At 44.9% G+C, this 13,498-nt stretch overlaps 1 protein-coding gene across 3 annotated transcripts in view; it reads left to right on the top strand.

The window, feature by feature from the left end:
- itpr3 (inositol 1,4,5-trisphosphate receptor, type 3) overlaps positions 1-13,498 on the top strand; it is a 110,656-nt gene that overhangs the window by 38,459 nt on the left and 58,699 nt on the right. For all 3 annotated transcript variants that reach the window (XM_049582438.1, XM_049582439.1, XM_049582437.1), the window contains exons 5-20: positions 816-974; positions 1,404-1,502; positions 2,352-2,435; positions 3,577-3,723; positions 3,882-3,977; positions 4,365-4,409; positions 4,532-4,674; positions 5,526-5,625; positions 6,249-6,409; positions 7,074-7,215; positions 7,296-7,460; positions 7,561-7,733; positions 7,902-8,021; positions 8,142-8,223; positions 12,279-12,394; positions 12,679-12,930. In XM_049582438.1, coding sequence (XP_049438395.1) covers positions 816-974; positions 1,404-1,502; positions 2,352-2,435; positions 3,577-3,723; positions 3,882-3,977; positions 4,365-4,409; positions 4,532-4,674; positions 5,526-5,625; positions 6,249-6,409; positions 7,074-7,215; positions 7,296-7,460; positions 7,561-7,733; positions 7,902-8,021; positions 8,142-8,223; positions 12,279-12,394; positions 12,679-12,930 — 2,084 coding nt within the window. The remainder of the gene's footprint in view (positions 1-815; positions 975-1,403; positions 1,503-2,351; positions 2,436-3,576; positions 3,724-3,881; positions 3,978-4,364; positions 4,410-4,531; positions 4,675-5,525; positions 5,626-6,248; positions 6,410-7,073; positions 7,216-7,295; positions 7,461-7,560; positions 7,734-7,901; positions 8,022-8,141; positions 8,224-12,278; positions 12,395-12,678; positions 12,931-13,498) is intronic.

The raw sequence follows: 13,498 nt of genomic DNA, 5'->3' as shown, positions 1-13,498 counted from the left end.
TTAATTTTTCTTTTGTTATTTCTTCTTTTGCCTGCCTCAGGGACTGCAGATGGAAACTAGCTAAAAAGCTATAATCTGGTGCAGTGCATCTTTACTCTGTTGAGTCCAGTGTTCTCTGTACATGGTCCCTGATAAAAAATAAACGAAAACAAAAAAAAAAGTGTCAGTGTTTGGTTTGTCCCCTCTTGGCTACTGTAGAAACATGACACATGACACATTGAGTCAGACAGACCATGTGAACATCTACCTGCCACAGTCACAGTCTGTTTACTACACAGACCTGTGTGTGATTTTCCTTCGTCTGCAGCTCAGCAGAGAAACTCTGAAACACATCTGGATTCTGTCCTCTGATATTAAAACTGAAACAGGAAGTGGTGTTTGATTTTACAGCATGAACAGGAGGAGTGATTCAAAGCAAGTAAAGTGTCGTCTGAGTGTATCTGAATAATGTTTGAAGACTCACTCATGAACCTTAAGACAGCTGCTCATAGGGGACTATTTTCAGCAGCGGATGGATCCACATTAGTGTCAGCAGTATGCTGTGTGTGTTGATGGTGGTGGAGGGCTGTCTGTGTCACTGACAGGTGTTTAACAGTAACACAGATCATCCAGGCTGTAGAAACACAGACTGTACCTGTCAGGTGAACAGTATCAGCAGAGTGTGATCTGATGTGTGCTGATGTACATGTGATGGGTTTTAACACCAGTGAAGAAGAAGAGATGTGATGTTGGAGTACAGTGCAGACTATGAGCACAGTTGTACCTGAAGTGTGTCTGATGTCTGGTAAAATAATCGCCATGTTGTGTGTCCTCAGCTGCTCCACATGAAGAGTAATAAATACCTGACGGTGAACAAACGTCTGCCAGCTCTGCTGGAGAAGAATGCCATGAGGGTCACTCTGGACGGGACGGGGAACGAAGGCTCCTGGCTCTTCATCCAGCCCTTCTGGAAGCTCCGTGCCAACGGGGACAACGTAAACACACCTCATACTACACACTTGAATACACACACACTATCTCAAACACACACACACACACACACAGAGTGTGTCACTCTGCTCGTGTTCATGATCTCCAGAAGATGAATTGTCAGGAGTTTAGACACATCTTGAGCTTCACTGCAGCGCCGCCTTCAGGACAAATTTTACACATGTACACAGAAATATGTTCATGTGGGAGTTCCTGGAAATAATCAGTAATCACAGTTATCAGCAGTCAGTGTGACTGTGTAAGATGGAGGAGACGCTGATCCTATAAAACCTCTGACTGACTGCAGATCAGACCAGATGTTCTCTGTAGGAGTACTTTAAGCAGTATCAGTAGTAGTATTAGTATTCATAGTAGTAGTATTGGTAGTATTGTTAGTGGTGTGAGTACTGAGTGTGTGCTGTTTCCTGTTGCAGGTGGTTGTGGGAGATAAAGTGATTCTGAACCCGGTGAACGCCGGTCAGCCGCTCCACGCCTCCAACTACGAACTGAGCGACCACCCAGGCTGCAAGGAGGTGAGATACACAGTACTACTCAGACTACTCAGAGTAATCAGAGTACTGACACTGATAGTTGATGACCTGTGGCGCCCCCTGCAGGTGACCTCTGTGAACAGATACAGACAGACAGACTGATAGTAGTATTGGCCCAATTCCAATCCGGCCCCTAAAGACTCGAGCCCTGAATCCTCACTGACTTAACTGTCGTCAGCTGTAAGTGATGGAGTGTGAGAGTCTGAAAGGGCTCCGGATGCTACAAATAGGAATGGGACAGCACTTATCCCCCTCTCTACAAAATGTTGTTGACACTGGCGGCTCTGGGCGTGATCATTTATCGGTTATTGTCAGCATATATTCCACACACAAAGAATATATATCTATAGATATAGACTGTAGATATCTATATAGATATATATTCTTTGTGTGTGGAATATAACCACTGGTATTCCTCTGACTTCATGTGTGTTTATGTACCATCTTAAATCCTTGTTAATGTAATGTTTCATTGTTTATCTATCTGTTTTTTCGCTCTCCTTCCATAACGTTACCGTTTGCATATCTGCCGACCGTGTTACTTCCGGTGTTCCAAGGGCAACCCCTGTATTTGACGTCACAATGCTATGAACTGTGGGTAATTTCCTTACCGTAAGTCCGCATCGATGCTGACCTACGATAAGGGGGCATAAAGGGCTCACTCACTGACTCACTGACTTGACGATTTGACAGTGGGACAGCCCTCACACACTCACGCACTTCACATGAACGCGCCTCTAAGTCAGTGAGTCTGTAAGGCATCGGATTGGAATTGGGCCAATGAGTATAGTCGTGATACTGAGTGTTGTATATCTGATGCGCCCCCTGCAGGTGAACTCTGTGAACTGTAACACCAGCTGGAAGATCAACCTGTTCATGATGTTCAGTGACCACAGAGAGGAAGTCCTCAAAGGAGTGAGTACTTTTACTGCACTACGCACACTACACTCAGTATAAAGGAGTACTCTATGGTACTCCGTGACCCAGTGAAATGAGTCAGTGTGTGTGTGACCTGTCCTGAAATGTTCCAGATTCTCACAGAGACGGAAACAAACATCAGAAACACGTCTGATAAATTCATCTGATACTGTGGACAGAGAAAAAATTGTTTCCTGTTTAATTCACCTGTCGATCTGACGACCTCTCAGCTCTGTGTTCTGACTCTATCACAGTCTTTGTATTTATTCATCAGGAGCAGATTTAAATACACACACACACACACACACACACACACACAGCTCATTGAGCTTATTAAGGTTGTTATTAATCACTCAGTGCCTGATTATCACGATTTGTTCAAAGGTGACATTACTCCTTTTAGTCAGATCTTCACATTTTTCACACATATTTTAGTTTTCATGTGACTGAAACCTGCAGAGATTCTTCCACAGATTCTTCCACAGATTATCTCAGTGATGTTCAGTGAATAAATCTCTTTAGATATCATAAATAAAGACGTTCCTATAATTGCAGAAGGTGACGGAGAATCGTCCTGTCTTTAAGTTTGTCTCAGACTGATCAGTGACAGCTCTCTGTACGTCCTCAGGTTCACACACACTTCATTCGACATGTTTTTGAAGGTGCTGATTTGCCAAAATGTGTAAACGATAACAGAATAATTTGGAGCTAAATTTGTAGCCCACTGCTAACGTACTGAATCCATGGCAACATTCTACTTCCTATTTACACGTCCAAATTATTATGGAGCTGTAGTTTGAAAACTTAAAACATGATGAAGTACGACAGAGAAAAACGGAGGGAGTGACAAATATGAACTTTTTTTTTTAACTTTTTGGATCTCTTAAAGTACTACATTACCCATGAGCCTCAGCTGTTCAAGAGCCAATCTGTTCGAGAGCCAATCAGAGGTGTGAATCAGATTTATGTAGTAAACAAAACACGTCACCATGGCAACTGAACTCGTCTAAAGTTAAAGTAACAAAAAGAATGAGGTCAAACTGTGATGTCATGTCGACATGTCTGACTCAGGCCACACAGTGCGAGGTAAACTCTGCGGAGTGCTCCTTTAACGTCTTTCTGACTTCCTGTGTGTCAGGGCGACGTGGTGCGTTTGTTCCACGCGGAGCAGGAGAAGTTTCTGACCTGCGACGAGTACAAAAGCAAACTGCACGTTTTCCTCCGAACCACCCTGAGACAGTCTGCGACGTCGGCGACCAGCTCCAATGCCCTGTGGGAGGTCGAGGTACACATACAAATACGCACACTGTAACACACAAAACACACACACACACACACACTGTAACACACCCACACACACACACACGCACTGTAACACACACACTGTTTCCTGTGCCACTGTCGCTGTGTTGAACTCTCTCTGCGTGCTGATTGGTCCGTCAGGTTGTCCACCATGATCCGTGTCGTGGGGGGGCAGGACACTGGAATAGCCTCTACCGCTTCAAACACCTCGCCACCGGCAACTACCTGGCTGCTGAGGTAACCATGGCAACGCTGGGTGGAGGGATGGATGAATGAATAATTGTGACTTGTGACTGGATGAACAGTTTACCCTCCTGGAGGACTCTAATCATCACATTTCCACAGATATTCACGTGTTGTCATTTTAACTTACAAAGATTAATTTCTTATTAAAACAGATTAATTTCCTGTTAATTGATTAATAAATTAATAGAGTCATTTTCAGCTCTGATGTGAAGCAACATGATTTACTGTATCTCACCTGTAACTCAGAAACACGGAGCTCAGTCTCAACTGTTGTCTGTGTTTGTCATCGATGATGAAGTTCTTTGTTTTCCTGCAGTGAATCATGTGTTTGGCTCTAACTTGTTGTTGTTGTTGTTGTTGTTGTTGTTGTTGTTGTAGGAGAACCCAGGGTATAAAGGAGACAATGCCGAGCCGACGCCCTCGGTGAGTCACTGATTTAACATCTGTACGGCTAAAGGATCAGCAGCAGTTCATCTGTCTAAAGTAAAGATCACATGAACTCTGTCACCTCTGACCTCTGACCCTGACCTCTGATCTGTTTGTAGATGGATGGTAGTCGTGGCAACAAGCGCTCCCACGGCGAGAGGATCAAGTACAAGTTGGTAGCAGTAGCTCATGGGAACGACATTGCCTCACTGTTCGAGCTCGACCCGACCACGCTGCAGAAGACCGACTCCTTCGTACCACGGTAGGACATCACCATGGTTTGTTTTACTTCCTGTATGTTTCACAACAAAAGACTGCAGAGGATGACAGATAGACAAAGTCCCACTGAGGCTTTTATTGTGAAGAAATCAGGTTTCTGCACATCAGATTAAAAATCTAAAACTTTCCTGTACTGAAATAATTCAACCATTCAACCATTTAACCTGCTGGTTCTTCATCAGTCAGACAACGGCACACATCTGCCTCTCTGAAAACTTTTATTGTGAAATGTCTGTGCAGGAAGTCTTTAGTTTCAGTGACAGCAGTGTTACAAGGATCAGACAGATATCAGAGCTGTCAGATGATGAGTGAAGCAGTGTTTGCTGTAAAGAGGAGCTGACAGCAGATCACACCACTGAGGACAGTTCAGGACTATAAACCATCAGAGGACAGTTCAGGACTATAAACCATCAGAGGACAGTTCAGGACTATAAACCTTCAGAGGACAGTTCAGGACTATAAAGCATCAGAGGACAGTTCAGGACTATAAACCATCAGAGGACAGTTGAGGACTATAACCATCAGAGGACAGTTCAGGACTATAAACCATCAGAGGACAGTTCAGGACTATAAACCATCAGAGGACAGTTCAGGACTATAAACCATCAGAGGACAGTTCAGGACTATAAACCTTCAGAGGACAGTTCAGGACTATAAACCATCAGAGGACAGTTCAGGACTATAAACCATCAGAGGACAGTTCAGGACTATAAACCATCAGAGGACAGTTCAGGACTATAACCATCAGAGGACAGTTCAGGACTATAAACCATCAGAGGACAGTTCAGGACTATAAACCTTCAGAGGAACAAAGAGTGTCTGTTTGTCTTCCAGAAACTCGTACGTGCGACTGAGACACCTGTGCACCAACACCTGGATCCAGAGCACCAACGTCCCCATAGACATAGACGAGGAGAGACCCATCAGACTCATGGTCAGTCCGTCTCAGGGTCAGAGTCGATGTTGTTTGGTTTGTTGGTTGAAGGAATCCATCCAGACAGGAAAGGCCGACAGCTGCTGTTACTTTGATCAACTTCCTGTTGATCAGCTGATGAATTAATTGGTCTGATTAAGTTGTCCCATGCCTGCAGCTCAAAGCAGAGTCTCACAGATTGTCCAACACTAACAACCAACTGTTGTTTGATCAGGTCCGCCTCGTGCTCCTCGTGTTGAGACGTTGAACATTTGAGAACTTTTTTATTAAACAAATTAAAGGTTTTAAAATCAAATATAAAATCAGATCATGTGAGAACTGAAAGGAAATAAGAGTGTGGATCAGATCAGACCCAGTGACATAAAGACAAATGGACGTCTGTGTGTCCTGAAGATCAAAGTCTGCTGCAGTCAGAGGTATTTTACTGAAGATAAATGTCCTGTATTTGTCTCAGTCATAGAAACAGCAAGTGTGAAACAGTTTTTAATGGAAGAGAGAAAAGTCATGTGACCATAGTTCAACCCCGACCGTCACTAGAACATGGACCATGTGTTTGAGTGTGTGTGAGCTGAGTTTCTGTCTGTCAGTGTGTGACGTGTGTGTTTATGTCTCTTGTTCTGCAGTTGGGGACGTGTCCCACCAAAGAGGACAAGGAAGCGTTCGCCATCGTCTCCGTCCCTGTGATGGAGATCAGAGATCTGGACTTTGCCAATGATGCCAGCGCCATGCTGAGCACCATGGTGGACCAGTTCGGTCAGGGCTTCATCAGCCAGAACGACCGGCGGTACGTCACCATGCAGCGAGAGTGGATTTAAAAACCACTGTGATGTCTGTACATGTCTGTAGTGTGACAGTCGTGGAAAATAACAGGAAGTTTATTTGTCGTAAAGACTCTCACTTTGATTTTCTTTGTCTCTGTGACATTTGATCTGTGCTGAAATCTTCATGTAATTTCATGATCAAAAACTACCTTTAAATTTAGTTGTCTCAGTTCAGGCTGAGGCTTCACGTTTTCTGAGAATTTAAAAATCCATTTTCAAAATCTAGTTCATATTTTTTTTTTCCCTTTTGGTCAGAAACTGTCGTCTGACTGCTGCAGAGCAGAGCTGGGTTTTTTCTTAAAGAATAATTTTTTCAGTTTCAGACTATTGATAGAAAACAAGCAGTGTGTCAAATGTCATTTCAGCTTTTTAATAGATATAAATCAGGAGGTGTTAAATGCTGTCAGTCTTCTGTCAGATGATCGTCTCGGTCTACAGGAATGTTTCAGTCGAAATGATTCAAGAACAAAGAGAAGGTGAAACAGGAAGTCTGTCGTCTAATGAATCGATCACTTCTGGAAATTATATTTAACATTCAGCCAGAATATTGCCTGAACTGTCTCTGAGTCCTGAAATCTGACGGTAGTGAGAGCAGAGAGTAAATGTTCACCGTCTTCTGTTGGTCAGATTCGCCATCAAGCTGCTGGAGGACGTGGTTTTCTTCGTGGCTGACGTCATCAACAGCGGTCAGCCGGTCCTAGACGTGGTCATGACCAAAGCCAACCGAGAGAGACAGAAACTGATGAGGGAGCAGAACATCCTCAAACAGGTCTGACATCACTCACAGGTTTAAAATGACATCATGAGGCAGAAACAGGAAACATGACCATCATGTGATCGTGTGTGCAGATCTTCGGCATCCTGAAGGCGCCCTTTAAGGACCGTGGGGGAGGGGATGGTCCTCTGCTGCGTCTGGAGGAGCTGGCCGACCAGAAGAACGCTCCATACCAGTACATGTTCAGACTCTGCTACAGAGTCCTCCGACACTCCCAGGAGGACTACCGCAAGAACCAGGTGAGGATGATGATGATGAAGATGATGGCGATGACAGTGATGGCAGCTTTGTTACTGTTACCAGTAAATCAGTAAATGTGAATCAACCCCCCCCCCCCAGGAGCACATAGCGAAGCAGTTCGGGGTGATGCAGAGTCAGATCGGTTACGACATCCTGGCGGAAGACACCATCACCGCTCTGCTGCACAACAATCGCAAACTGCTGGAGAAACACATCACCAAGACCGAGGTGGAGACCTTCGTCAGCCTGGTCCGCAAGAACCGGGAGCCCAGGTACACATGGGGGAGATGAGGGGGGAGACGGGGGAGGTGGGGGGGGCAGGAGGGAGTAGAGGTATGTTCTTGGTGTCAGTATTATTCTCATGCTGTGTGTATGTATGTGTGTGTATGTGTGTGTGTATGTGTGTGTGTGTGTGTGTGTGTGTGTGTGTGTGTGTATAGGTTCCTGGACTACCTGTCTGACCTGTGTGTGTCCAACAATGTGGCGATCCCCGTCACTCAGGAGCTGATCTGTAAATGTGTGCTGGAACCCAAAAACCAGGACATCCTCATCAAGACTGAGTGAGGACAGAAGCTCTACAGACAGTCATTGATCCTGTTAAATATCTCACCTGTCCACAGAGTTCATCTTTAATGTCAACATGTCATTATCTCACCTGACGTATGTTTTGTTCCGTCCAGACGCCGTGTCCCCAGAGAGTTGCCCCCTGGTGGTGGTCAAGGAGAATACATGGGGATGGACGACTATGGAGACGAAGACGAGGTACACCTGTCTTTTTGGTTACCTGTGATACGACTGCTCAGTCTGATGAGGTTAAATACAGGTGGAATTTAAACGGATGAGAATCAGTTTGTTCAACTGAATCCTTCTGAGATTATTCTCCCTCTATTGAACATATAATTCAATTTAATTTAATGCCTTTATTGTCACTGTACAGCAGTACAACAAAACTGTGTGATCTCTGGGCTATTCCACATGAAAACAGCAAAAGACATAGACAATAAACAATAACCAGCAACAGTGAGACACATAAAATACATCAGAATATAAAATGCAGTAATAAATAAATAAATAATATAAATCAGTGCAGTGTAATGAGAGCAGCAGGAGTATAGACTGATCTGCATGACTGGCCCAGCCAAGGAGCAAACACACTATGCTCTATTGTATATTGAATTAATATGAATTAATTATCTTAATAGCACTCGGATCAAAACTGTTGAGGAGTCTGTAAGTGTGTGATCTCATAGACTAGGCTTGTGCCGGTTTGAAAATTTTCCAACCGGTTTGATTTAAAGCCAAATATCGAACCGAACCGATATATTGAATTATATACCTAATTTTACCACTGGGGGTCACATTTGAGCTATTTTTCCCAATAAAAGCCCATTATAGGTGTAATGTGCTTCCAGTCTACCAGGTGGCGGTAATGCTGTATTAAGCGCCAGTACACACAAGGTTACACAAGAAGAAGCAGAAGGACACTAAGAAGTTACTAGGGCAACAAACTGAATGACTGCTGACTCCCTCACACTTTTCCCCGCCCCCAATGAAAGTTGATCTCTCGCAGCAGCAGCAGAAAGTATTCTGAATCTGAATCTGAATCTGAATCAGTCAGCGGAGCGGAGCGGAGCTGCGGACTCCCTCTGCAGCCTCTGAGACAAGCTAAACACTTGTAGGCTCCTCCACTTCATTTATAAACAAACATAAACCTCATTAAGTTGTCATAATGCATGTTACAATGCAAGATAAGTTGAATATAGTCCCTTGACATGCCGCCGATGTGAAAAGGTTTTTGTTTTTTTTTTCCGGTTTATCTGGTTGACGTGAATTAAAGCTATAGTTGGTAATGTTGGAGAGCTAGCAAGAATTGAAAGCGGCACCTCCTCTCAGCTCCACCACCCTCCTCCCCCTCCCGTCAGTGCTCCGTCCAAAGCCACGCCCCCACAAACTTGTACGCGCATCCTGCAGTACACCGACAGAGAAGCTAATGTTAGCATTGGGCTAATACGAGCTACAAAAGTAGCTAAGTTGGCTAACGTTATATATTCCATGAAAATAACAAATCCCACCGAAGCAAACAAATAATTACTTGTCCAACAGAAAGACAGCAACTAGTGGTGGGGTCGGGCTGAGATTCTCAGACTGTTACCCGACCAAACCCGACTTGGTACTGACCAACCCGACCAAAATTATTACCGACCCGACCGAGCCCGACTTATATAAGCAGATGTGCAACATACAGCAAAATAAAATAATACTGCCGTGCTTGCCATAAAGCCAAAAAATGAGTCATTTCCGACATGAAAATATGACATGATTCCTCACATACGTGGCACCAACCAGGCGCTCTTACAAGGTTTTATAGAAAAAAAAAAAAAAGAATGTAAATGCCAGGAATAATAATGTACAAAAGCACCACGGCAGATGCCAAATATTAAGCCAATATCACCACGGTGGGTGAAGGCGAAAACAGCAGCACCACGTCATGTTTATCATGTTGATATTAATGTTACAACAATCACCACGGCGGGTGAAGGTGAAACTAAACAGGACAACAGCAGGTGTTCGCTGTATAACACCACAGCAGGTGTAGCCTACACCTAACACATTACACATTATCAGCATTCAGAAGTGATAAATATTAAAAAAATATGTCTTACCATTAATGATTGAAGTCCATTGTCTCTTGCTGAACTCATTTTGAAGAAACCAGCCTGAAGACAACTCGAACCCAGTCTTGAACTTGAAGCTATAACTTAGCCGTTTAACTGAACTATTTACATCCCACCATCATGGTTTACTTGGAGCTATGAAGGAAGAGGATAGCGTCCACTGTGGATGGGTCCAGCGATGTCCTCCTCTGTTCAACGGTTCTTCCAGCAGCACTGAAACTCCGCTCACTTGTCACCGGCAACGGTGACACGTGATGAGTGCGTGCAGGGAGGAGGGAGGGACAGAGGGGGCGTGGGCAGGACCAGAGCAATATATAAGGATGAGACATGAAGGCATCTGATTGGTTCTTTCCATTCGCACCGAGAGGCAGGGATTGGTCAGAGTTTTTACAGGCCTGCAGCTGCCACAGAGATCGGATTTTTTTCATTCCTTTTCTGAACACATTATGTATTGACTACTCTCAGAATAAAGGACCATTTCACCCAGTATAACAAAAAGTGTTTCTGAACAGGATTACCAAATATGGCTTTAAACCGGGTGGAGCTCTTAAACCGGACCGAACCGGTTAAACCGGAAATCGGCACAAGCCTATCATAGACCTGTATCACCTTCCAGAGGGCAGCAGCGTGACGTGTTGGTGTCCTGGGTGGGAAGAGTCCTTAATTATGTTTGTGGCCCTGCGGAGACAGCTGCTTTTGTACAAGTCCTCAAGTGCTGTAACTGTGTACCAATGATGTTCTGGGCTGAGAGAGCTACTGGTCTGAAGTCACTGAGGCTGTTGATGGATTATTTCTTGGGGACAGGAACTAAAGTGGCAGATTGAAAGCATTTGGGGACAGTGCATGTACAGACAGACAGGGGTTAAAGATTTTGCTGAATACCTCTGCCAGCTGGTCAGCGCAGTCTCTAAGTGCCCTCCCCGGGCTGCCATCAGGACCAGCAGCTCTGCTGGAGTTAACACCTCAGAGCACCCTCCTGACGTCCTCTGTGCTCACAGTAAGCACCAGGCTGTCTGAGGCTGGAGGCAGCAGGTTCCCAGTGGCTGTATCAGTCACCTCGAAGCAGGCAAAGAAGTGATTCAGTTTCTCTGCCAGAGAGTCACTGGAGGTGGTGGAGGTGTCTTTGCTGTATTTGTATTAGATCAGGTAAGGCAAGGCAAGGCAAGGCAATTTTATTTATATAGCACCATTCATACACAAGGCAATTCAATGTGCTTTACAGGGGAAATACGTTAAGATAAAACATTAAAGGAACAATAGATCATTAAAAACAAAAGCTAAAAGCAAGAAAAACAGTGCAGAAAATGCATTTAAAAAGCAAACATAAAGCAAAAGCAACAGCAGACAAATATAAAAACAATAGCTACAGATTATCCTAACAATAAGTTACATATCTAGTTCACTGGTAAGCTGCAGTAAATAGTAATGTTTTAAGCCCTGATTTAAATGAGCTGACAGTTTCAGCCGACCTCAGATATTCTGGAAGTTTGTTCCACAGGCGGGGAGCATAGACACTAAAGGCTGCTTCACCTTGTTTGGTTTTGATCCTGGGAACACTGAGTAAACCTGTTCCAGATGATCTGAGGGGTCTGGATGCTTCATAACGTACAAGTATATCAGAGATGTATTTAGGCCCGAGACCATTTAGTGATTTATAGACAAGTAACAAGATTTTAAAGTCTATCCTTTGACACACAGGAAGCCAGTGCAGTGATTTAAGCACTGATGTAATGTGTGAATACCTGAATACCTTGCCATGCCTTCTGTGGGTTTCCCTCTCTGTAGTCCTCCTCGGCTGCTTTGATGCCTCTCTTCAGGTTGGACCTGGCAGCACTGTACAGGTCCCTGTTGCCAGACCTGAAGGCTGTAATTCTTCCCTGCAGCAGATGTTTGACATGCCTTGTCATCCACGGTTTGCTGTTGGGGAAGCACCTGATGCACACACTCAGTACAGTTAACATGCAGGGTGAAACACAGCAGCCGAAGGTGGGACGAGGAGTTGACCTCAGACAGATTCACAGACCTCACCTTCACCTCAGAGAGACGTGAGGACAAAGACAGTGTCTTCACCTTCACCACATGAAGCTGCAGGTGGTCGTCTCTGTCTCATCAGTTTGATTTTGTCCTCGTCTCTCGCTGCAGGTGTGGCTGGTGTGGACAGATAAGACCAATGAGAGACAGGAGAAGAGCATCAGACAGCTGGCTCAGGAGGCCAGACAAGGAAACGCTCACGATGAGAACGTCCTCACCTACTACAGGTGGACGCACAGCTGCTGTCCGGAGATGATGTCATGAACATGAAACTGTTAACTTTCAGTTTATTGTAAATTAACTCCAACAGAAGAAATCACAGCTCACAGAATCTGTCAATCCGTCCGTCTGTCTGTCTGTCTGTCCGTCTGCCTGTCTATCCATCCATCTGTCTGTTTGTCTGTCCGTCTGTCTGTCCATCCATCTGTCTGTCTGTCTGTCTGTCTGCCTGTCTGTCCATCCATCTGTCTGTCTGTCTGTCTTGTCTGTCTGTCTGTGTGGACGCCCTCAGGTACCAGCTGAAGCTGTTTGCCCGGATGTGTCTGGACCGTCAGTATCTGGCCATAGACGAGATCTCCAAGCAGCTGGACGTGGAGCTGATCTTCCTGTGTATGATGGACGAAACGCTGCCCTTTGACCTGCGGGCGTCCTTCTGCCGCCTCATGCTCCACGCACACGTAGACCGAGACCCTCAGGAGCTGGTCACACCTGTGAAGTTCGCCCGCCTCTGGACCGAGATCCCCACGTCCATCACCATCAAAGAGTTGGTAGATTTTAATACTGCAGCAGTGCATTCTGGGTATTGTTGAAGTTTGTTTTTATCCTGCCTGAACTGGAGTTTCTGGACAGACTTCGACTGTAATTTAGTTTGAAAACAAGAAGACGACTCTGAATGACAGCGTCCTCATAAACAGGTCACAAAGAGTTGTGGATGTAACAGATGCCGAGAACTGCACATATTCACATGTCATTAATGACCAGGAGCAGACTGTGGACGTCCTGCAGAGCTTCATGATTGATAACAACAGTCAGCTCCACACATGTCCTGTAATCAGGGACTTGAGCCCTGGATGCTCAGATTAAAAGTCTGATGCTGTATTGACTGAGCTGCCCAGGCTTCACAGGAGTATTAATCTGCAGGATGTCCACAGTCTGCATGAGGCTGTGATTGGGTTTGCCGTTTGACCAAGCTTCAGACTTCCAGTGGGAACATGCCTGTAGTGCAAGTCCAAAGGTCTTTGAGACTGTTCAGGCGATAAAATCATCTGCAGTACTCACTGTCATTCAAGTAGCTCTGCAGGAGGTCCACAGTCTGCTTCTGGTTATGAATG

Source organism: Epinephelus fuscoguttatus, linkage group LG7 (assembly GCF_011397635.1).
Source record: "Epinephelus fuscoguttatus linkage group LG7, E.fuscoguttatus.final_Chr_v1".
Taxonomy (NCBI): Eukaryota; Metazoa; Chordata; class Actinopteri; order Perciformes; family Serranidae; genus Epinephelus; species Epinephelus fuscoguttatus.
Note: the sequence above shows the minus strand (reverse complement) of the source record. Positions and strands in the feature narration are given on the sequence as shown.